At 59.8% G+C, this 24,119-nt stretch overlaps 2 protein-coding genes across 4 annotated transcripts in view; one reads left to right on the top strand and one right to left on the bottom strand.

Moving 5' to 3' along the window:
• frem1b (Fras1 related extracellular matrix 1b) overlaps positions 1-2,058 on the bottom strand; it is a 25,947-nt gene extending 23,889 nt beyond the window's left edge. The window contains exon 1 of the mRNA XM_088425207.1: positions 1,783-2,058. The gene's annotated coding sequence lies outside the window, so the exon portion shown is untranslated. The remainder of the gene's footprint in view (positions 1-1,782) is intronic.
• nfia (nuclear factor I/A) lies at positions 1,801-24,119 on the top strand. Of its 3 annotated transcripts, none has more exons than XM_088425211.1 (11): positions 1,801-2,074; positions 11,108-11,636; positions 16,651-16,716; positions 17,034-17,108; positions 18,409-18,526; positions 18,636-18,760; positions 18,854-18,904; positions 19,289-19,452; positions 19,941-20,109; positions 20,212-20,303; positions 21,347-24,119. In XM_088425211.1, the coding sequence occupies exons 1-11, from the start codon at positions 1,976-1,978 to the stop codon at positions 21,359-21,361; spliced, it is 1,503 nt and encodes a 500-aa protein (XP_088281337.1). In that variant the 5' UTR covers positions 1,801-1,975; the 3' UTR covers positions 21,362-24,119. The 3 variants fall into 3 exon arrangements, with proteins under 3 accessions (XP_088281337.1, XP_088281338.1, XP_088281336.1); XM_088425212.1 differs by lacking the exon at positions 1,801-2,074 and adding an exon at positions 9,483-10,022; XM_088425210.1 differs by lacking the exons at positions 1,801-2,074; positions 18,854-18,904 and adding an exon at positions 9,534-10,022.

The following is a 24,119-nucleotide window of genomic DNA, read 5'->3' as shown; positions in this document are numbered from 1 at the left end:
GTGCCCCAAATAACACTCACACACACACACGCACCTGTGTTTGTACGTTCGCGTGCGTCCGTGCGTGGGTCAGGCAGAATCACTTCCTGTCTCCTGAGGCCAATCCCAAACATTGGTGACCGATCACAAAACGAAATGAGGAGCACGTGTGAGCCCGCGCGCACGCGTTTTCGAGGGCTGTCGGGACCTCAAGTCCCCTTTGACGGGGTTAAGCACGTGTGCGTGCGTACGGTACGCCTTGGGGGGGCGCTGATTAAATATGGCTGACACGGTCCATGTGTGGTCATGTGGACCAGGAGGCGGGACACGGCGCCGGGTGGCGGCCGGGCGCTGTGGTGCCCTCTGGCGCCCCCCCCCCTCCCCCCCCCCCCCGCCAAAGACAAAACAGATGTCCAGCATGGTGTGCGTGTGCATGCACATTTTTAAAGGTCCTTTAGACGAAGGCGTCAAGGTTACTGCCTAGTACGTCCAATTTATTTGTAAAGTGCCCATTTTTTTCTTCATCTTGTTATGAAGAAGGTGAATCTGGTCCAAGTGTGTTCCAAGCCGGTGACAAGCAAAGCGGTGAGCGCGAGAATGGGGCCGCAATCAAGCGGAGCCCGCCCTCCTTTCCACTTTCAAACAAGTTGTGAGCAGCAAGAAAGGATCCTGTACACAATGCGGCTGTCGGCATTTCGGGCTCCGCCCCCATGGTAACGGGAGGCCGCCAGTCGACAAAATCACGCCCCGACTTCGGCCCGGCCGCGCCTACCGCGCCCCGACTTCGCCTACCGCGCCCCGACTTCGGCCCGGCCGCGCCTACCGCGCCCCGACTTCGCCTACCGCGCCCCGACTTCGGCCCGGGGCTAAACAAGGTGGGATGGAAGCGGTTTTAGCCGCTCAAGCCCGGCGCGTCTGGCCAAAGTCCCAGCTGGAAACAGAAATACATGGAATTGCGCAGCAGATAAAGAAGATGCGCACGTTTGGAATAGGCACGAAACAACGAAACAAAGTCCCCTGCTGGTGTCCAGCCCCGCCCATCCTCATCTTTTTGCTCTCGGGGCGCTCCCGCTTTGGGAAGTTCCTTATCGGAAGGAGCGGCGCATTCCTGCTGGCCCGGGGCGGGGGGGGGGGGGCACAATGGCGCCTCTGTGCAACGGGGCTTCAGGTATTCCCGGGAGGACGCCGCCCGTGTCCCCCGCACTCATGCCGCCCAAGGTGTCCCTTGGCAAAGCGGGAGGCTTGAAAAGGAGCCCCGGAGGCGCGGCGAGGACGAGGCGCCCCCCCCCCCCCCCCCCCCCCCCCGCAAAGAAACCAAAAACTCGACGGGCCACGAAATAAAACGTTCGACACCGCGGTGGGAGATGGAAGTGGGGGAAAGGGGCTCGGCTTAGCGTTGGCTGGCAAAGGAGCAGCAAGGGGGGGCACGCTCCCTCCTCGCGCCCCCGCCTGCCAAATGCTAAATACTAAGCCGGCGGCGACGCCATCCCTTTTGGTAGGAAGTCGGCTTGCTTGAATTGTCCGAGAAAGCAGCCGTGCCGGGTCCTCGCGATTCGCGGCGATTCGAAGGTACGTCCGGTTCCAATGGAAGAAACCATGGTGGCAAATGGAGCAAAGACGACGCCGATGTTGCGGCGCGGCGCTAAACTAGGCTAAGATAAGATAAGGTGAAAGGAGCATCTCGCCCGGAGACGAGCGCCGCCCGCGGGCACACCTGGCTTTGTTTGCTCGCTCGAGCGCTTGTAGTTTTGGAGTTGCTTTTGGGAGGGAGGGGGGAGGGTGGGGGGCGTGTCCGCATCTCACCTTGCCCGACGACCATACTTCCTGGGCTTGATCTTCCTCATCTCGCTCCTCCTCCTCGTCATTGTGCGTCCTGCCGGCCGCGCGCGCGGCTCTCTCGCTCGTCCTCTCGCTGGTCCGAGCCCGCCGACTCGGCCCTGCCCGGCCCGGACCGGCCCGGCCCGGCCCGGCGCAGGCCGCCCACCGCTTTCCCCACATGAGGTGGAGCGACGGCGCCATGGCGGGAAAAGGCGGCGCGGAGGCTTCGGTCAAATGGCAGCTGTGCTACGACATCTCGGCCAGGACCTGGTGGATGGTGAGCGCCCGCCCGCCCGCCCGCCCGCCAGCCCGCCCGCCGCGCGCGCGCCCGCCCGCCCCCGAATTCTTCCCAAACTTGGACCCGGAGACGCCGACGTTTCTCCGACGGTAAAAACGCCTCGGTTTTGTTTACCGCCAAAACAAAAAGAAGCGATTGTCACGTATCTTATCGCGTTCGTCGGGAAAGCCGCACTCGGGGGGAGTTTTTCACTTGGATTTATCGATCGCGGTGCGGTGTCTTATAGCCGAGATATAGCCGAGACCTGTTTTCGTTTCATCATCATTTAAAGACTTAAAAATGCGATTCTATTTTCGAAATGCCATTTATTACGCGGATAGAATTTCCTTGTGGTTCCTCCTCGGCTAAACTTGATTCATTTTCTCCAACGTATGAAAATACAAAATCCACGTGAGCCTTTAATTCTGTTTGCTTCGAGCTTGATCTATATCGAGCTTGATCGATTTCGATTCATGCATTTTCTTGATATTTGTAGCAAAGCTTTCAGGCGTCAAAGTACAACTTGCGCTTCCTTCAGCCGACACGCAACATTTCCGAGACTTTTTTAATGTTCTTGTTTGGTTTTTTTTCAATGTTGCCGTTGTTGTTTTTGGACGCTTAATTTAGGCCTCGGTCTCAACGGTGTCAATTGGCAAAAATGTTGCGTGTATTCTTTGAGTCCGGCAGCAAAAAAGTGTGCGGCGGCATTTATGCTTCTCAAAACGTTTCCAAGCTTGTATGGTGATCATGAAAGCGAATGTTTGACTAAAAAAAAAAAAAAAGAAAGAGAGAAAAAATGCAACTCTGGCGCCTCAAAGGACATCAAATCAAATTGCATATGTTAACGTGGAACTTCATGTAAATAGCCTATCGTGTATTTTATTTCTAGTTGAGGGTTTCGATGCAAAATGTCCTTTTTTTCAATTGCCGTATGCTCGTTATTTCCTCATTATTAATGAGCGGCGTGATCGGACACGGGAATGAGTGACGTGTATTTGGAACCTTGTGTTTTCGGGTCCCGATTTGGATTTGCCGCGGCGAGGGAGGCCGGCGACTTCACGTCGATTCAAGAGCTGAATGGCGTCTCGCGCACACACACAAAAATCCCCTTATAAAAAAAATCACCTGCATTACTTCATTTGTCCCATTTTGAACGTTTGTGGCGCGCGCACGTCTTGACTTCAAACTCAGAAATTTTCATCGGTTTTTTTTCTTCCACCTTTTGACAGCGTTGTTTCAAAAGACCGCACAAATGTGTGTGTGTATATATATATATATATATATATATATATATATATATATATATATATATATATATATATATATATATATATATATATATATATATACACACTTGTGTAGTGTTATGTAGTCTTTTGAAACAACGCTGTGTGTGTGTGTGTGTGTGTGTATATATCCCCTTATATTTGGGGAGTAAGGGTCTTCACTTAGCGGGCTGCTTTTTGACCAAGAAGCGGGACTTGCTTGTCGCCACTTGCGCGTTGGGCGTTTCAGGCTCACTATATATATATATATATATATATATATATATATATATATATATATATATATATATATATATATATATATATATATATATACTGTATATATATATATACTGTATATATATATATATATATATACTGTATATATATATATATATATATATATACTTGTGTAGTCTTTTGAAACAACGCTGTGTGTTTGTGCGTGTGTGTATTTTTCCCCCTACTGTAATTCAATGATAGCGACGGTGAAAACAAGCCCTTCTCGCGCGCGCACGCACGCGCGCGCCGGTGTAAATTTACGGCCGTGCGCGTGAGCGAGGGACTTTCGAGGCGAGAGGCATCTCGTCGGCAAGAAAGCGCGCTTCGGTCTTGCTTCGGTGCTCGGCAGATTAGCCGTCAGGAAATTGTTGGATTAAAGGCGTCTGCTTCAACTTCCTCAACATGAATGCCCCGCCCGCCCCGGGACCCCCGGCTCGCGTCCTTCTCCGTAACCGTGGCAACCGGCCTCCAACACATATTTTGACATGAATGGAGCTCATTGTTGGTTTTAAGCTAATAGCAGGAGCCCGAATTTCTCCTCCAGTGGCGATTCGGACGACGATGCTAAGCTAGGCTACATTCCGGCGCCGGCTTTGCTAGCTCGTTGAGCGCCGGGCAGGTGAATCGTGCGATTTTCCCGTCAAATCGGAGCAGCTGCGGAAAGACGCGAACGCTCCCCCGTAATCCTATTTGACTTTTTAATGCTTTAAAGCTTGATGAATTCAATCAAACAAATGGAAACGGCCAAAGCGCCGCGACGACGCCGCGGCGCCAGATGTTGTTGGCGTCACGCAGAATTAGCGACGGCCTGCTCTTATTTCGGGAGAGGGCGTCGCCCGCTTCAGATGAGCTTTTTCGTCAGGCTGCGACGCTTGACTATGCTAGCGTGTCTTGCGATGCCGAGGTACACGCTGACCCTCAACTTCCGCAATACTCAGTCGGCGAGTAATTCCAAGCTACGCCGGCTCTTTGTCCGCGTGTCCGCGTTGGCGTTAGCATGGCATTAGCATCACACTTTCAAGCGTTGCCGCGTTTTTGGAGATACGCCGAGCAACGGGGCTACTAAACGCTCAAGTCAAACTGCGCTAACGCTAATGAGATGAAGATGACTTCATCTTCCGAAATAAGAGAGACCGCGCTAATGCTAATGCCACTGCTGATGCTGATGAATGAAGAAAACATCTGGCAGATGCTAAAACGGCTAACAAAGGTTGAAATAAGACCATATTAATGCTATTGTATGTGGGCGGGTTTATTTTTATTGGGGGGGTTAGCTCTAATTTATTGCTTGGTTCTGGGTCGCATGCTAACTATGCACAAGCTTATCATTAGAGCGCATTACTTCGAGGTGGGCAGTAATATGGATTTTGCCCCCCCTTCCACAAGAGAAACCAGGGCAAACAGCTGGTAGCAGCACTAAAGGGGGGGGGGGGGGGGGGGGGGTCACCTGGGCCACTGTGGTGTGTGTGTGTTGGGGGGGAGTTGGTTCTAGAATCTGGTTGGCATTATTAGCTTTACTCTCTACTTAATGCAGATTTGCGTAGGGCGCTCCTGAATTGATGCCCCCCCCCCCCCCCCCTTCCCAGCCAGTCCCACATGGGCGACGGCGGTCCCGCCTGATGGCAGTCAGTAGGGGCTGGCTGCAGATGTTCATGGCAGCTTTTTCCGGGGGTCACCTTGGCCAAGCCCGTGGCGCCGTGGCCAACCTGGCCGAGGGCGCCCCCACCCGCGTACAAGCCCCCCCCCCGTCCGCTACAGCTGCCTCACGACTTCATCCCCCCCCAACACGAGGGAGGGGGCGGGGGCAAGGGGAGTCTCCACGCCGAGCGCCGTCCAAGGAGGCATCGCGGGCCGCACTTGGTTTCGTCCCGGTCGCCCCCTAATTTTTGGCTTTTGCCGCTTTTCCGTAAGTCGGTCGGCGAAGCCTTTTTTCGCACTCGCTCGGCCTTACCCGGGCGCCGACGGTTTTTCTTCCCGGTTCCGTGAGCCGAGCGTCGGGCGGGCCGCTTTGGGTCCGGGCCGCCCGCTTTCCGGCGGCACCTCGCCGCAAAGACGCGAGCTCTTTGGAATTGGCAAGTTGCGGACTTTTTCTGAAAGCGGCGCCGCTCGACCCGGCGGGAAGGGACAAAGCCTCCGAGGCGCCGCTTCAAGAGGGCAAAGCGGCCCGCTCGCTGGCATTTAGCTTCGGCGTGTTGGCGCATCAGGCCGCGCGGCACTTTGGCCTCCAAGAGGCCCGCGCCACTTCGGGGGGGAACGGCGCGCCACTTCGTAGGGAAAGGGCGCGCCACTTCGTAGGGAAAGGGCGCGCTTTGGCGGCCATGTTGGCCGGCCAGATGACATCACGGCCTTCGAGCGGTGTCGGGTGACGCGGCGGAATGGATGCAATGGATACCTCCGGACGGGAACCTTGCCGCTACCCCGCGGACAGAGACTCTTGTTCTGCGCACGGCAGCGCGGGCGCACGCACGGACGCGCGCACGCCTCCCCGCAGTCAAGCAAGTCCGCCGCTTCGCCGCCGATAAGGGAAGCAAGCCTGTCCCCAAATATAAGACGCACCCGCGTATAGGACGCAGCCTCGGTTTCGGGGTCCCGTTCCGCTACTCTCTACTTTCTTTCAGACGCGCCGACACTTTGGCAAGAAATCTCCGGCAAAACACAATCCATCTCATCTTCTTACGTTTTCCTATTTTCTCGCGTTCATATCCATAAATGATATATTTGTTGCCGGTCAAACGAAGCGTCACGTTGCGAGCGCAGGTCAGTGAAGGCAGCGCCGATGTAACGCGGCTCCAGTTCATTTTGTCAAAAAGTTGAGCGGCGTCCGTCATCGTCGTTTATACGGCGCGCGCTAAAAGAAGACGGTAAGGAACCGAATCAAACGCGATCTCCGACCGGAGCGCTCGGCCGCATGCCTTGCCGCCCGTCGTGACAATTTCACAATCCTCTCCGTTTTCCCGCGCGTGAACGAGGACGTCGCTCGGATGTTGGTTCAGTCTGCTCGCTTCTTTGATTGATTACATATAGCTGACAACGGCCCACCGACATCAGCCCGATACGGTCGTGATCAGAAGTAAGAATACGAGCCATATAAAAATGCACATCTCTGCGTCAAGACCCGCTTTGTTTTGCTGACGGATTATTCTCCGATCGAAATGACTGTTTCTAGGTCGCGCCCATACTTTTGGCCGTTATTTTTGGGGGCATCTGATATTTGGGGAGTAAGGGTCTTCACTTAGCGGGCTGCTTTTTGACCAAGGAGCGGGACTTGCTTGTCGCCACTTGCGCGTTGGGCGTTTCAGGCTCACCATTTGCTCGGTTAGCGGTTGGCGAGCTGTTGGCCGTTGTTAGCCGTTGTTAGCACGATGTCTGAAAGGGCAGCCCGCAGCCGCTGGATCGTTCCGGACTCCTTCAAAGACTTTTCTTCCGGGAGGGGGAGGGGGGGGGGCGCTATCTCTGCTGTCGCTAATAAAAACGAAGGCGCCCGCAGGGGGAAGCGGCTCAACTTCCCGCAACCGGCCTCTGCCGTTTATTTATCCGAGGCTTCCCCGTCCCGCTACGGCGCCGCCGTAGAGGGAAAAAAGCCTTTTAGGGTTTATTGGGAATTGCCGGGAAGCGCCGGGCCGGACCCTCGCTCGTCAAATTGTCCCCCGCCTCGGCTCGCGCCGCTAACGGCGGGGCGTCGGGAACGGGCCCCATCAAACGCGGGCTCCCGGGCGGCGCCCCCGGAGAGGGCCCTCGGTTTTTGGAAAGCGTAAGCAGCGTTCGCCTCCGCTTGAAGTCGCGGCGACGCCGTCGGGCGCCAGACCCGGCTCAGCGGCACTTCCGCCGGGCCGGGGGAAAGGCAAAATTCCGTCTTGCGGCTAAAATGGCAAGCGGCTTGCGCGTTCGCCGGATTTAAAGGCCAAGCCGGCGCCCCTGTTTTTTTTTTTTTCGGCGACGTCATCGGCCACCGAATGCGTCGCGGGGCCGCCGAGTTGCGCGAGGCCAACGGAGGCCGCCGCCGAGTATTTTTAGCATCACGTCGCGCTAACGCTAAGTACTTAGCGCAGCGCCCGTCCTATGCCGACGGTCGGCATTGCTAGCATGACGACCGACCGTTTGTCGCGGTTAGCCCCGCAAGCGCGCGAGGCCGGCCTTTCGCGAATCAATCCATGTGCTTCTCGTTAAACTCTGCGGAAATAAGTTCCGACCCGCTTCTTCTTCTATTTACGCGCGCACGCACGCACACAGCGCTCTGATTTTTTTTTTTCCTCGTGTGCGTGTGTGCAAATAGAAGGATGTGGGAGGGGAGAGGAACTGACATGTTTAGGTAGGAACAGCTTAAGTGGCGAGTCCAAGGAGGTCTGAGGAGCAGAGGGAGGAGGTGGCGGAATGCGCTGGTGGCATTCTGACAAGGAGAAAGGAGGGACCTCTGCTTTTGGGGTGAGGTCATGGAAGGAAATGATGTTAGGAGATGAGGTAGGGGACGAGACGCAGGAGGCGCCGCTCGTTGCGGTAGCGGCAGACTCGGGACTTCGGAGATGGACCCGGAGGCGACCGCCCAGCCGCGAACATGGAAAATACGGGGGAGGCGGAAAGGGCTTCCAAACAGGTTCCGGGGAGTAGGACGAGCTGGAGGGGCGGGAAGGAGCCAGGGTTAGGGTTGCCCAGCCCCAGCCCCCGCCCCTCCCTCCCCCTTGGCCCCGAGTGACCCCTGGCGCCCCTCCCTCCCCCTTGGCCCCGAGTGACCCCTGGCGCCCCTCCCTCCCCCTTCGCCCCGAGTGACCCCTGGCGCCCCCCCCTCCCGCCCGCGCAACGTCCACTTGTAACGACTTGCAGCGGCCGCTAGAGGGACGCCTTAGACTGACAATGCAAGCTGACGGAACCGCTTGGCCTTGCCGCCGGCGCGACCGGAAGCGTGTGACAAGTGGGCGCGCGCCTCCAGCTGTGTGTAGGACGCGGGTTGTTTTCACATCTGTCGGGCCTCCTGCGCGTTCGGGGAGTAAGTGCGCATCTGTTTCTCTCCGCGCGCGTGACGCCCGAACGGTCTGTCGTCGCAAACGAATGGCGAAAGCGGCCGCTTGAACTCTGTCATGAGTCGCGTTGTTGTTGCTCTTCTTCGTGATGGTGATGCAGCCTGAACGAATTGGGGGTTGCGGCCGGCCTCTCCGGCGGGCCAACTGTTCGCGCGCCGTCAACAAAGCTCCGTGCGTGAGCGTGCCCGTGGAACCGCGCGAGTGCACCCGCGGTGAGCGTCTTTTCCAAACCTTGAGCACGCGCCAAGCTGCTTCTTCGCTTGTGTGCCTGCCCGTGAGAGAGTTTCCGCGTGCGTGTGAGCGCATTGCCCGTGTTTTGGGTTTTTCCTTCACTTTCCTGCTTCGTGACCTTATTTCTCCTCGCCGTCGCCCTTCTTTCGTGCGTGCTCTCCTCTCGCTCGCTGGCTTTCTTTCTTTTTTCTTCCTATCGGTGTTGGCGAGGCTTGAGGCCCGCCGGTGCTGTTGGCCCGGCTCCAGCCCGGCAGCGCCTCAGTGGGAGCAGGTGGAGCGCACGCGCGCGCTCGCCACGCACGCAAAGTTGGCGTCGCGCCGCGTTTTGGCCCGCCGACGCTCACGCCGACTCGTTCGGTTCCGGCCCACGTTCGATCTGCGTTGACGCGACGTCACTCCGGGGTGAAAAAGCTCCCAAGAATCGGTTGAGCGCGGTTTGGCCGCTGTGACGTCACATGGCCGAAAAGTGCCGGAAAAGCCCTTACCTTCGGAATATTTGTAAGAGAAAACAGAGGTCAAAGTTCAAGTGTAGTAGTTGTCTACTACACTGCACGCACGCGCTCTCTCTGCCCCCCCCCCTTCTCTCTCTCTCTCTCTCTGGCGCTGGCCGGGGATCGATAAGCCACGGGAGTGCGCGCTCAAGCGTGCGCGCGGAGGCTTCAGTCAGCTCGTCCGGTCGGAGCGAGCGAGCGAGCGAGCGAGCGATCGCGCAGGTCCGGACGGGCGCCGATTCCGCCGCGCTCTTCTAGCGGCCGCGAGTGGCTCTCTGCCCCTCCCCCTCCCCCCCTCCCTCCCTCCTTCCCTCCCTCCTCCCCCCCTCCCGCCGTCCCCCTCGCTTCGGCGACGGCATGCGGGAGCCCCGCTCCCGCTCCCGCGCCCGGGCCCCCAGCCCGCGCGGCTCGGACTCCGGCGACGGCGCTCGGAACACTTTGCCGCTCCTCGGACGGCGGCGGCGGCGGGCCCCCAGCCTGTAAAAGCCGAAGCGGGGGTCACGGCTCCGGCCGCGCTCGGAAATGTGAGCGGAGGGCGACTGGAGGGCTTCCCCGACTCCCCGCGCCCGAATCCCGGCTGCTCTCGCGCACGCGCGCGCGCGCGCGTCCCCGGAGCCGGACCGGGCCCGGACCAGTCATGTACTCGCCGCTTTGTCTCACGCAGGTAGGTCACTTCGCCGAAGTTCGCAGCTCCGCCCAAGTTGGAGCGGCCCGGCCCGGCCCGGCCCGGCCCGGCCCGGCCCGGCACCGAACGTTCGCGACCCGACAAAGTTTTGCCGCTGGCGCATCCCGGAAGACCTTCCAGTCCCAAAAAGAAACGGCTGCGCGCCACGCGTAAATCATCGGAAAGAAACGGAACTCGCACTTCTTTTCGATCCGCTCGCATGCGGCACGAGATGTTCGTGAACGCGACCCGGCCTCGACGGAAGCACATTTCGTCCCTTTTATTATCCATGCGAGGGTGCGCTGAAAATGAACGGGAAAGATCGCTGCGTTTTTGACAGCATGGCGGCCGGGCAACGCGCATCCCCACGAAGGATGGTCTTCATCGATCCGGAACTTCCGTCGGGAATATTCGGAAAAGCCTCGATTCAAACAAAATGATTTGTCGGCGCTCGTGTTTTATGAGGCCGAAACATAACAAAAATCAACACGATTTCTTTGTTTACTAATTGGCAATGAGCAAAAAGTGGCGCTGTCGTCATAGAGACGCCGAGGGGCGCGCGCGCGCGCGCGTGCGCTGGTGTAGGCAAGGGCGCAAGGAATCCAATCAATAGAAAATAAAAATACAAACTGTGAGAGGAGGTGAAGCAAGAATAAGAAAAAAAAGCTCCACTCGCGTTGCCATTATTTATGCCTGGATGCAGACATTGGCAGGCTGACGCGCTTTCTTGATTTTTTTGAATTTTTTTTCGCTCTGCCAAAAACCGCCAGTTGCGGCTCCGTTGGCCCTTTGCTCGCCTTGGACCCGCGTGGGTTTGCGTTCTCGGCAAGCCGGTAAAACGCTTGGAGCATCAAAGTTAGCGCGACGCGCGGGCAAAAGGCCGAGCCCGAGCCAAAGAAAAAGCCAAAGACCGCGCGGGGCAGCCGCGGCCAATTCCGAGGGCCGGCGTCCTGCATGTCCCCCCCACACACATACACGTACACGCGCACACACACACACTCACACGCGCGCGGCGGGGCAACCGGACGGGGCGTCGCCGCGCCCTCCTCGGGGCAAACTGACGCGGGCGTCCCTGTGCCCCGCAGGACGAGTTCCACCCGTTCATCGAGGCGCTGCTGCCGCAGGTGCGGGCCTTCGCCTACACCTGGTTCAACCTGCAGGCGCGCAAGAGGAAGTACTTCAAGAAGCACGAGAAGCGCATGTCCAAGGAGGAGGAGCGGGCCGTCAAGGACGAGCTGCTGGCCGAGAAGGCGGAGGTGAAGCAGAAGTGGGCCAGCCGCCTGCTGGCCAAGCTGCGCAAGGACATCCGGCCCGAGTTCCGCGAGGACTTCGTGCTGAGCGTGACGGCCAAGAAGGCGCCTTGCTGCGTGCTCTCCAACCCGGACCAGAAGGGCAAGATGCGCCGCATCGACTGCCTGCGGCAGGCCGACAAGGTCTGGCGCCTGGACCTGGTCATGGTCATCCTCTTCAAGGGCGTGCCGCTGGAGAGCACCGACGGCGAGCGCCTGCTCAAGTCGCCGCGCTGCGCCAACCCGGGCCTCTGCGTCCAGCCCCACCACATCGGCGTCTCCGTAAAGGAGCTGGACCTCTACCTGGCCTACTTCGTCCGCGCCGGTAAGTCCGCCGACGGGCGCCCGAACGCGACGGGTCCTCTGCCGCGTAGACGGGCGCCAAGCTAATCGGGCGCGGGCGGGGTCAGGCGCCGGGGCGGGCGAGGGACGGCGAGAGGCCGAAGGCCCGAACGCCGGCCCGGTCCTCGTTTGCGGCGGCTGCCGTCGGGCCCCTTGAACGCGGCGCGCTCAGAAAGGCGGGAGGGGGAGAAGACTGACGCCGAAGGCCCGAGCCTGGCTCAAAAGCGGCTCGGCTCGACCCCGGGCGCGCCTCGCCCCCACTCGAAAGCCCGGTCCGAGTACCCCCGGCCCAAGAAAGGGCTGGTGAGTTCGCCGTGGAAGGGCGAGGGCGCGAGCGAGGGCTCCGGGTGGGGCCGGGCGCGAGCGAGGGCCCCGGGCGGGGCCGGGCGCGAGCGAGGGCCCCGGGCGGGGCCGGGCCGCTCGGAGCCGGGACTTCTCCGACGTCGCGCTCGCTTCGGTCTCGGGCCGAGGTCGCGCCATACGCGGCGGCTTGAAACGGACTTTTCCCGGACTCCGGTCCGTTCGCCGACGCGCCCGTCCGCCGGAGCTTCGGGGGACTTTGGTCCCCGTGTGGTCCGGCGCCTTTGGTCGCATCGGGCGGAGCGGCGACAGCAACTTTCCTTACTCCGTGAGGACTTGTCTGGCTCGATCCGGCTCCGCTTTACAAGCGGGCGCGCTTCGTACTTCAAAAAATGCTCCGAATTGACAAGCGCGTGATGAGGACCCCGAAGGATGAAGGCGTCGCCTGGATTTGAAAATATTTTCAAAGCTTCTCAAACTGCCCCTGTTGACCGACGTGCCGCCGACGGCCCGGCGCTGCCTCTGGGCGGGTGGCGTCTTTGGTGGCGTCTTGGTGGCGTCTTGGCGGCGGGTGGCGTCTTGGTGGCGGGTGGCTTCTCGGGCTCCCGCAACACACTCATGCACGCAAGCGTCTTTGTTTTGTGCACGAGGGCCGCGCGCCTTTGGTTTTTGCTGGATGTTGGGCAACATATCGTGGGTTTTACTGAGCCCTTGCGCTCGTTTCGATCGCTCCTTGAGGGCCAAGGCTTGCTTTTAGCGCATCGTGGGAATGAAATTTGGCAATCTGTTGCCATGCTTAAGGTTGAGCTCGGGGAAAGGCCGGATGTCCAGGGGGTGTCCCCGCTACCCTGGAAAAGCACCTTGCGTGTGCGCGTGTCAATCAAAGTCAACACAAAGTTTGGTGCCTTGAAGAACTTTAGAACAAAAGCGATTTGATGCATGGGGGATACTGGGGTGTAGTTTAGTTGTTTTTTTTTTTTTTCTTAGTCGAGGGGGGGGTTGGGTTGAATGCGTTGTTTAGGGAAACGCGCTGGATATTTTGGCATGCATCCAGGAGGCAAAAGGAAGACACAAAGCAGCCACGCTTGTCTTTTTCTTGTTGTGTGCCTGCAGCTGCTCGTCAGATGTTCGCTCTTAATTATTGAGTGGGGGGGGGGTGGGTGTTGAAAAGTCTGCCTCCGACCTCTCTTGCGGGGCACCTGAGGCCCGGTTTACGGGAATTCAACCCCAACCTTGCGAGTGGCGCACGGCGCCGCATATGGCGCAAGGACGGCGGGGGTGGCGCACGGCCCCGCATATGGCGCAAGGACGGCGGGGGTGGCGCACGGCCCCGCATGTGGCGCAAGGACGGCGGGGGTGGCGCACGGCCCCGCATGTGGCGCAAGGACGGCGGGGGTGGCGCACGGCCCCGCATGTGGCGCAAGGACGGCGGGGGTGGCGCACGGCCGCGCGCAGCGCGCGCCGACAGAGTGCGGCTTCCCGCTAATGAAATTGGGTCTCCGTCCATTAGACGGATGGACTGAGCGCAGCTGCTGAGTCAGCGCAGGTAGGACAGGTCCTCCTCGTCGTAATGGTCCGCAGAGCAATTCATTTGGCCCCGCCCTCCGCGTCCTCAGGTCACCGCCGCCTCCCAAGGATGCCGCGCGGCGGTAGGGGAGTGTGTGTGAGCCTAATGGTCTTCACTCTTGAAGAGAACAACTTCAAACGTCTCGTCGGCCTGTGCTCCATGGCGACGACGCGCCCGCTCCCTGGGCCAAGCGCCCCCCCCCCCCCATCTGAGAGCCACCCGGAGGGACTCAGGTCGCAGCAAGAACAATTTAGCAAGTGACAGCCAGTAAACATGATGCATGGGGGGGGGTTCAGTGCCTCCCATAAGGCGCGGGACTTTTGCATCTCGGTTGCGGCTCGCGTGACGCCGCGGGAGGGGCGGGGCTCGGTTCCGCTCCTTCCCCTCTCTCCTCATCCCCTTATGCGTTGTCCTTCTGATGAACTTTCACAACAACGTTGGCTCTTTGGGACGCCTCCCTTGGGCTTCTTTGGGTTCGCTTTGTCGCCCCCCCCCAAGACAGATTAAAATGTCCTTTGACACTTCCGCACATTGACTTTCAATTCATCAAACATTGAGGGCGCGTGCGGACTGCGCACATAAACGCAACATAACTTGGGCCAAAGATCCAGGTTCTTCCTGTCCTCACAGGACGTATGATGAGATCAACTATAAGATTAGATAAGATAAGATGGGCCAATATGAAGGAGTTTGTCAAGAGATGAGTGTTATGAAAGGGAGGGGGTGGAAGAATACGGTGTGTAGCAACAGGCCTAACGTACAACAGGAAGTACTTGAACGTGAACGACCCCCACCCCCCCAATTCCCGCTGCCACCGCTTGGAGGATTTTCCTCCCGGGCATCTTGCGACTCCCCCCCCCCCATTCTTCGTAGAACCTGTGCGTGTCAGCCGATAGCATCTGCTTCGGCTGCACTCGCACACGCAGCACGCTTTCAGTCTGACACACACAAAAGCGCTGTGCGACACACACACACACGTGCGCGTATTGAGATATTGACAGACCCGCGCACACGCCCCGATGCGGCGTCCAGCTCAAAGTTGACACGGACAACACAGAGCGTATTCATAATTTAGATGCGGCTCCCGCACGGGAGGAAGAAGGCCCCGCCCGCTGCCCCCCCTCATCGATTTCTCTAATGGCTCCGGAGACGCCGAGGGACAAGGCGCGACGCGGCCCGATGGCCTCGCCGCTTTGCGTGTCACGGGGTCGCCGCGACTTTTGGGCCGGGCCCGCAGCAGGTGGTCGGGAAGCGGAAAAAGCCCGCGCGCGTGCCGGCCTTCCGCTCGGCCCGCTGTCGGACGATCGATTCCCGACGCCAATTAGCTGCTGGACGCGTGACCGCAACTGACCCACTTTGATCTTCCGGGGTGGTCGCTTGGGCGCAAAGCTACGCGCGCGTCCGTTTGTGCGCGTTGGGCCAATTCGGCTCGATCGACTGGCAGAAGAGGTTACGCGTACGGACGTACACGTACATACGGCGTGTATACGTAAAGCGTCGGTCGGCCGATCAAAGTGCGTCCTCAAATGGACTTTTGCCGGTCGTCGTTTTAAATACAAGAATGGGCACAGGAATAATGGGAATGCGTGCCCCCCCCCCCCCCAACACGCACACACTCACGCGTGTGCTGACGGCCAATCGGGCGCGCGGGGGAGCATCGCGGCAGCCGGCTCGCGTCGAGCGTGTGAAGCGCGTTCCGGCTTGGGCTCTTAAGTGCTCCGGATCATTTATCTCACCAGTCAGCTGCCGTGCGAGGGGGAGGGGCGCACAAGAAAAGTGGCCGCTTCCATCTTTAGGTGGCCGCGCTCTCCATTAGCCCGATGGGCTGAGTCACTGCAGCGCGCCAATGCTAATGAGAGGCGCTTATCTCGTGATGCCCCCCCATCGTCTTGTGCATAAATATGTCATTTGTTCATCTGTCGGTATGAAATATGCATGATGAGAAGTGCACCTTTGTTGTTGTGTTTTTCAGGGTTGTTAGTGGCGCTGATAATGCTAGATTGGGGGGGGGGGGCATGGTGATGTCACACAGCATTCTGGAGGTCTACGCTAGGGCGGTTTTCATCCCTTTTGCGGTGAGGGTGTCCTTTCGCTGACCACCGTGACGACCCCAAAAAGCGGCCAAGAAGCAAAAGGGGGAATTAGCGCCCACTGCTGGCGCTGCGCGTATTGCACGCGCGGCCGACGGAGCGGCTCGAGGCGACGCAAGGCAGCGCAAAAGTTGACGCGCCTTGCAAGGGACTCTTCATTGATGCTGTCAATGGATTCACCGCAAGCGCTCAACCGGATCGCGGTCTCCCACGTCAAGTCTCCTTGAGTGAAAAGGCTGCATGAGTTGACAAAAACCAGTCGAGTACACTTCAGTGCGTCTGTCTTGTGTGTGTCTGTCTTGTGTGTGTGTGTGTGTGTGTGTCTTGTCACGTGGTTGCGCCAAAGCAAAGTATGTGAATCCGGGTACATTTTTTCCTAGTGCCTAACCAAGCCGTCTGAGCAAATGAAACGTAGGATCCAAGTACGTAGCGTCTTCTACTTTGACGAAAGTACGAAGCGTCTCCTACTTTGACTTGCGATCGATCGCCTGGCGCGACCCGTTCGAACGGAGTCCATTCAGGTCCATCCGGGGTAAAACGGGGGCAGGCGTCGCCATTGAAACCGCGTTTTGCACGCCGCTCAAAGGAAACGGACGCAGGCTTCGAAATGCTCGCCGGGGATTTAAGATGGCGGCCGGGCTCCCGTTTGGCGGTGAGCGTCGCGCATCCAAAGGCCTCCGCAAAATGGCGGCCGCGTCAAGATGGCCGGCGCCATTGATGTTTTGGGGGCGGGGGCGTTGTCGCGTCGGCCGGCGCCATTTGCTGGCGTCTGGCGCCAGGGCGGGCGAGGGACGGCGCCCTGGCGCTCGCGTATCCATTTTCTATTGGGGGTGTCTCCCGCGCCGTGGGAATTCGTCTTTGTGCGCGTTGGCGCATACCGGCGTGCGGTACCCGCCTGCGCGCGCGTCGTCGGTCGCGCTCGGTCTTTCTCGGACGGCCGGGTCGGGTCGGGTCGGGTCGGGTCGGGTCGGGTCGCGGCCTCTGCGCGGCGGGGGGGAGCCTGACTCACGCCTGTGTGTGCGTGTGTGCGTGTGTTGCAGAGGGCGGCCAATCGGAGAGCCCCAACCAGGCCGGCGAGTCCGACATCAAAGAGCAGGCGGAGAACGGTGAGCGGCCTCCGCAGACGCGGCGGCCTCCGAAAGGAGCCGTGGAATATTGTGAAGTTATTATTTACAGGAAGTTGTTGTATTTCAGTTAGCCTGTAATATCCCGGCGAATACCCGCCTCAATTACAGCAGCCTTGGATTTGGCGGTCTGTATCTGTTATTCTACACAGTAAAATCCATTCATCAGTATGGCCTAAATGCAGGATATCGCCGTATTCGTTACTTCATTACTGCCTCACGTTACTGCCTCAGGTGACGTCGACGATGAGCGGAACGATAAGACATCTTTCTGCGTGCGTGCGTGTGTTGTCTTTCAGGCCATTTGGGTTTCCAGGACAGTTTTGTCACTCCGGGAGTTTTCAGCGTCTCCGAACTTGTTCGAGTCTCACAGAGTAAGCAAAAGACGAGCGACGCGCCTCTGCGCGCGTGATGGATGGCGCCGCGGTGCTGGTGGGCGGGACCGCTCAGGGGGCGGAGCCGCGACGAGATGCTGACAGGCGCTTTGCGAACAGATCGCCCTCTCTCACGCTGTCTGTCTGTCTGTCTATGTGCGCGCGCGTCTGCGCTTTTTAAAGGTCGCCGTCCTCACTCAATTGCCCCCCCCCACCAAGCCTCACTCACTCGTGTACGTCCTGAGCGCCGATTGGCTGCCGCCGACGACGTCGTAGCACTTTGGCAAAAGTCCCGAGCAAAGTTGTCACGGCGACGCCAGGCGCGTGCGTGCGGCGGACAACTTTGCGCAGGTTCGGGTCTCCGGACCGACCCCTCATACGTTGGGGAAAACGATGTGCTCACACTCAGTCGCTGTGCGTCAGGTGACCTTGGCGTTCTTCAGCCATTACGCATATCATCGCGTGTGCGCGCGCGCTCGGATCAATATTCTATTAAAGCGGTACGGGGGGCGGGGTCAGTGATGTAGTGTACTTAGTGTAATTGGTCACTTGACTGAACGCGGGCGTCGGCCCCCTCCCCCTCATGCCTGTCGCTCACTTCCTGTCGTAGGCCACGTCGGCGGAGGCGCGCGCGCGCGCGTGCGTGTGCGCGCGTGAGGGCTAGGCTCTCCCGGTCGGACGACGGATGATGAAAGCACACCTTCCCTCCTTCCTTCCTCCCTTCCTTCCTTCCCTCCTTCCTTCCCTCCTTCCTTCCTTCCTTCCTAGCAAAACTGCCCTTTGGCGCGCTCACGTGTTCGTGAGCATCGGCAGCCTTGGCGCTTGCATTTAGAAAAGGCGGCCTGCACGTTGCCGGCACGCAGTTAACGCGGCCGGACGTCAACTGTGACTTTTATGGCCTTACGAAGCCAACAATTCAGGCTTCCGCATCAAAATGCCAAGTGCGCGTGCGCGCGCGCGCGCGCGCGCGTGTGATAGATGGACAGTGCTGAGGTGTGCAGAAAAGTGTTGTGTAGCCGGCAGGTCTTGTCAGGACTCCCCCTCTTTTCATCACACCATCCTGCTCTCTGTCAATAAAGACGAGGGGGGGGGGGTCAACGCTGCTTGTTGTTTTCCTTTCCTTTCCTTTAGCGCGTTTCTCGTCAAACGCTGGCCTTCCCTCTCTCCCGCCTTCCCGTTTCGCGGCTTCCTTCCCGCCCTCCTCACTTCCTTCCGAGAGCAGCTCCGCCATCCGGCGCCGCGCGCGCGCCGACGGCCCGGCCGGCGTTTGCGACTAACGCTTGCGCCCGCGTCCGTCCAGCCCCCATCGCCGCCGGCACGGGCCCCAACTTCTCGCTGGCCGACCTGGACGGCTCGTCCTACTACGGCGTGAGCCCCGGCGCCGTGAGGAGGCCCCTGCCCAGCACCTCCTCGTCCAGGTACGCGCGCAAACCGCCGCGGCCGGCCCGCAAGCAAACGCGCAAGCTTTGGCGGCGCCGCTTAGCGAACGGAGGAACGGCAATAACGAGCCCGACCTTTGCGCGTCAGCTCGGCCAAGCGCATCAAGTGCATGGAGGAGGACGGCGACAGTCCCGGGGAGGACTCGTACTACGCCGGCCAGGGCCGCTCGCCGGGCGGCGCCGGCCAGGCCGGCGGCTGGCACGAGGAGCCAGGTAGCGCCGCTTCTCCTTTCCGTCGGCGCTGGCGCCGCTTCTCCTTTCCGTCGGCGCTCACGCCGCTTCTCCTTTCCTCCTGTTGCCGGCTAGCGGGATATAAGCTCCGCGGCTCGCTAGCTAGCTCCTTCATCTCTCGACAAGGTAAAGGGCCTTCCCTCCCTCCTCCCTCCTCCCTCCCCGCGGTGACCTTTCCTCGGCTCCTCTCGGGTCTTGGCCCGCTTTGCTTCTTTTCGTCCCGCCTTGCTCTCCTCTGACTTCCTTTTACCGCCCGTCCGCCCGCTTTGCGCCCAGCTTCCTTCTTGCTTTCCTCGGTTGATTCCGCCCGGCTTTCCTCCCTTCCTTCTGTTGTTTTTGTCTTCTTCCTTCGCCGGCGCCCTGACCCCAACCCTTGCGAGGGTTCACCTCCCGCCCTGGCACGCCTTCGAGCTGTGCCAAAGTCAGACCTGAGGCGGCAAAGAAGGGAAAAAATCCCTTGCGGCCGCCGGCGCCTTCGCATGGCGCTGACAGGCGTGTGTGTGTGCGCAGCCAGCCCGCACGCGCCGCCCTCGGGCCTGCACTTCTCGTCGTCGCCCATCCTGCAGCAGCCCGCCTCCTACTTCTCACACGCCGCCATCAGGTACCACCCGCAAGACCCCCTCAAGGATTTCGTGCAGCTGGTGTGTCCCGACTCCGCTCAGACGGCCGCGCAGGTGAGCTTTCTCAACGTGGGGCGCGCGCGCAGGCTACGCGGACCTCTGCGCGTGCAGCCGTAGCGGCGCTCCACCAGAAGATAGCCGGTGTTACATCGCGGGTCCGCTTTCGGAGCCGTCTGCTAAAGCAGCCGGGCAAATGAAGGCGTGAGGCGTCTTGCGGCGCGACCGAGCAATATCTCGCTTCAAGTTCCAATCGGGTCGCTCTCATTTGAAAAGAAAAAGGTTCTCTTCCTGCGTCCTGGCCTTCAAACGCATGACGCGGCCAGGTCGACTTGTACACGCGCAGTATATAGGCGAATATTTGCACTTTGATGCCTTTTCTCGATAGGGGGGTGCCCTGTAGTGTTTGTGTGTTAGTTGATATACGCGCGCACGCGTCTAGACAGCCGATCGATACGGCCCTCTCGCACGCACGCACGCGGGCGGCAGCGCAAGTGACTCGTTGTTATTTATGGCCTGAGTCATTACTGTTACCCCCCCCCCAGTCTAATGGTAGCTCCCAGGGAAAAGTCCACAATCCTTTCCTGCCCACACCCATGCTGCCCCCCCCTCCGCCGCCTCCCATGGCCCGGCCCGTGCCGCTGCCCGTCGACGCCAAGCCGCCCGCCTCCTCCGCCGCCGCCGAGGGGGGCGGCAACTCGCCGTCTTCGCCCAGTGAGTGCGCCCGCCCGCCCGCCCGCAAACGCCTGGCGCCTTTTTGCTTCTGCGGGAAAACGGGCGGGAAGTGACTTTGGCTGTTTTGCGCGTGCTCCTCAGCGTACTCGGCCCCGCCCGCCGGCTCTCCCGCTCAGCGATTCGTCAGCGTGGGGCCGCGAGAGCCCGCCTTCAACCTCCCTCAGCAGCCGCAGGTAAACGCCCACCCCCACGCTGACACTTAGCTGTCGCGCTATTTAGCGCAGCTGGCCTCGTCGACAAAAGAAGGGGACGGACTTTTCGGTTGGTGCCGTCGCCCGGCGCGGCGACGCGCTGGCCCGTCCGTGTCGCGGGCCGAGGCCCTTCTCCGGGCGGGGGGCGGGGCGCTCGGCGCGAACGGCGACGTGAAGCCACGCGGCCCAAACTCACTCACTCGCCTCGATGCCTCGCGTGCGCGATCGTCAAGGTGACCGTGCGCGTGAGACGCGCTGACTCAGCCGCGTGAGCCGCACGCGCAGCCAGAGAGGAAGAGCGCAATAATCTTTTACACCTGTTTGCTTGAGACGCACGCTTAGGGTTAGCATGCTATGCTAACGACGCGAAGAGTCATTAAGCTCCTCCGCGTTGTCGTCTTGACTTATTAGCTTTATCGTCCTCATCTTCACCCTGCCGGCAACATGCCCACACACGCGCACGCACGCACGCACTCGCGGGGAGAGTGTTTTCAGGACAGTCTGCGGTGCAGAGCGAGGAAGAAAAGTCCCGACGTCAGCAAGTTGTATTGATTAAAAACTAACCTTCCACTCTTCTTCTTCTCCTCTGTCACGCGCGCGCACACACACGCACACAGTCAATCACTACCAGTCTGCAGACAATGCTTACACACGCACACGCACCCAAACTTTTGCTTTCACTTTTTTCTTCCAGAATACATTTTCTAAACGATGCGCATCGTTTATAAGCGCGCGCGCGTGTGAGATGAATGTAAAGAAAAGGGGACGCAGGGTGGGGTTGGCGTTGCGTCGCCTGGGCCATGGCGGTCACGTCCCGGGCCGTCCGGTCGCCCCGAGCGACCGGACATCGCCGGACGGCCGGGACGCGCGCCGATCGATAGCTTTCCTAGAGTTCGACGCGAGAATTATTGGCGGACGAGCACTTGCCGGCCGCAAGGTCACCCGAGAAGCCACCGTAACTACTTTGGGCGGAGTGGGCGACGCGCCGCGCTGACCACGTGTGCTCTTTTCGTTTCCTTCCCCAGTGGTACCTGGGATAAGGACGGACTCCCGAGGCCCACCTCGATGCGCACCGTCCTCCCGCGCCCGACTCCGCCCGCCAGCGCCCGACCCGCGGCTGAGGGGAAGGTCCGAAAGTCGCAGCCCCGCCCCCGACGCCCTTCTGTTTTTCGAGGGCGGGGCCGAAACGAGACAACTCTCATCCTCTGCTGCGACCCCCCCCCCCCCCCTCCCCCAGCATCAACGAGGGGAGGGCTCTGATCACCAGCTAATACCCCCCGCCCCCCCATAGACTCTGCCCCCCGGAAGGGCGACTTTCCGGAAAGAGCCGAGAGCGGGCGGGGGCCGGTCGGCACGACTCCGCCGCCGGGGGCGGGCCCACCTCTCGGAAGGAGCCGCGAGCGGACGGGGCCCGTCGGCTCGCCGGTCGTCTCGCGAGCGCGCCTCTTCCGTCCCCTCGTATTCAATCTGAAATATCGGAACGTGAAGGAAAGCGCAGATGAGGAAAAAGTGCAATGTTTGGAAGCTCCGAGCTGCTCTTGAAAGTTTTGATTTGTTTCCCCGGAAGTCCGCCAGCACCCCCGGACTCTAAAACGGGATGCGCAAAGACAAAACGGGACGTCGTCGCGACGCGGCGGAAGCCTTTCAAAAGGTCCGCTCGCCCGGACTTTGATTTGACGGGGCGGTTTGCGTCTTTCGACTTTCAGCCTTGGCCGTCGGCACCGATTGCGCCCCTTTACTCCGGCGGCCCCAAGAAACTTGCAAAGAAACCCGGCAACTCTTGGGACCGTAATCAAAGGTGCCCCCCCTTTGCAAGTATGCAACCTTTGTTCTTAAGAAATACGCCGACGTTTGGCTTCATCGTTTGCCAATTTTTGCCGTCCGTGCCAATAGCGAGGGCTGACCGCATTTTGAAAACTTGTCTTTTTTTTCATTCCATTTTCGAAAATGTTGTTTTTGGGGGGCGACTTTTCGCGTCATTTCTCGTCGTTTGTTCGCCCTCGGCGATCGGCCGCCCTCAGAGAGACGAGCGCTCGGCTCGGCGCGGAGGGGGCGCGGCCCAGCCGCCGATGTATAAATATGAACTTATACGTACGTACTTAAGTATACAATATGAAACACGTGCATGTCGTAGTGTTAGTGATGATGTAGTTAGTCACGTGACATGGCCGCTTCCTTTCCACCTCCTCCCCTTCGATCGCCCCGCCTCCCCCTAACCCGGTCGGCCCTCTCCCGCCCGGCCGGCGCCGCGCCCTAAAGTTCGAGCGAGCAGCCGAGCCGACGGCCGCGGCTCGGTTGTCCGTTCCCGCGGCCGCGTCGATCAATTTGGCGCCCGTACGCGGTAAGGGGACGCAATGCAATATTTGATGGACTCGTGTGAAGGTGCACGCGGCAGGGAAGAGGTCCGACCTGCTTATTTCGCACGGCGCCAATAAAACGTCAGCGGCGTGGCCGTTGGGTCGGCAAAACGGCGCCGTTAGCCTATTGGCCCGCAGCCAGCGCCAGCACCCGCTCTCCGCTTCCTCCGGCGACGGCGCCGACGCTCCCCGCAGCCACGAGGAAGCTAACGGCAACTTGAACCTTTGAGAAACGAGCGACTCGTGGCAGCCGGCGGCTGGGCAAACGCCTCAAAGCCGACGCGGCTAGCGGATTCTCCCGTAGACGTTTACGGAAAGGCGAACCGCGCTCGCTGACGACAATCACGCCGTGGACGGAAGCGAACCGATCCGATGAAATCAATAAAGCGGGAAGGGAAAAAAACAAGTTGTGTCGCTTGACGCGGAAGTCCCGGGCGCGACGCGATTGGCTACGCGCCTGACCGGCCTCCCCGGAACGCCGGCCCGCCCGGAACGTTGTCTTCCCGTCTCCCGTCGTGCCAATCCAGCAAATTCCCCTGAGGAAGCCGGACAAAGTTCCTTATGCAAAAACTTGCACTTCCTGTCAACCAAAGTTAGCACGCGACCGCTGCCGCCTCCTAGGGGCCGGTCCCTAAAGGAAAAAAAAAAAAAAAAAAAGTGCGCGCGCCCCGCCGTGACGAGCATCCGGCCAAGCCGGGGCGTCGTCACGCGCGGCGCCGCCGCTTCCCGTTTGGGCGACGTGGCCGCAAACAAGCCTTAAGCCGTCACGCTTCATCCAGCGCAGCCCCGAAAAATAGCTTGAGTCTTCCTGTTGTGTTTCCTGCTTTTTCTCCCTCTTGTCACGCCGTCTTTCCCAATCTGCGGGCGACCGCGCCGAGGAGGGTCCGCCTACGACTCTCGCTTCTTGATTAGCTTCCAAAGCCAACTCGTGAGGTTGACCCCCTCAAGGCAGCCTGGCGTCGGCTCCCGAAGCCGACTCCCGCCCGATGTCGGTTCGAGGGTCAGCCGCGGCGTTTGACGCCATTTAACGGCGTCGGCTCGTCGCGTTAGCTCGCGAGGTTAGCGTCGGAAGGCGGCCGCGGGACGTTGGGCTTTTCCCCACGCGCTGCCGAGCGGGCCTCCGCCGTTAGCCTTCCGGCCGCGGGGGCGGCTTGGGGTTGTTTGCACTCACGACGCGTTTAATATTTCCAACCGGTTGCCAAATAAAAAAAACAAAACATAAAGACAAAACATTGAGCGTTTTAAACGGTGCGCTACGGCAGGCGCATTTGCCACGTGTGCGTTTTCATCGCCCCGCCCCGCCCCCTTTTTCCTTTTCCGGCGCACCGCTTCTTCCTTTTCGGGTCGTTGCGTTCTGGATTTCACCGGTCCGAAGATGCTCGGACATGTCCTCTTTTTGTCCTCATCTTTCCACACTAATAAAACGCTTGGTTATGCAATA

This window comes from Hippichthys cyanospilos, chromosome 10 (assembly GCF_059441005.1).
Source record: "Hippichthys cyanospilos isolate Australia breed blue-spotted pipefish chromosome 10, RoL_Hcya_1.0, whole genome shotgun sequence".
NCBI lineage: Eukaryota > Metazoa > Chordata > Actinopteri > Syngnathiformes > Syngnathidae > Hippichthys > Hippichthys cyanospilos.
The sequence above is the reverse complement of the archived record's forward strand: the minus strand, read 5'-3'. Positions and strand labels throughout refer to the sequence as shown.

Coding starts and splice junctions, on each gene's coding strand:
- nfia (XM_088425211.1), top strand. CDS start 1,976: ATGAGGTGGAGCGACGGCGCCATGGCGGGAAAAGGCGGCGCGGAGGCT. Junction 18,527..18,635: donor CCCAGCACCTCCTCGTCCAG/GTACGCGCGCAA, acceptor TTTGCGCGTCAG/CTCGGCCAAGCGCATCAAGT. Junction 18,905..19,288: donor CTCCTTCATCTCTCGACAAG/GTAAAGGGCCTT, acceptor GTGTGTGCGCAG/CCAGCCCGCACGCGCCGCCC.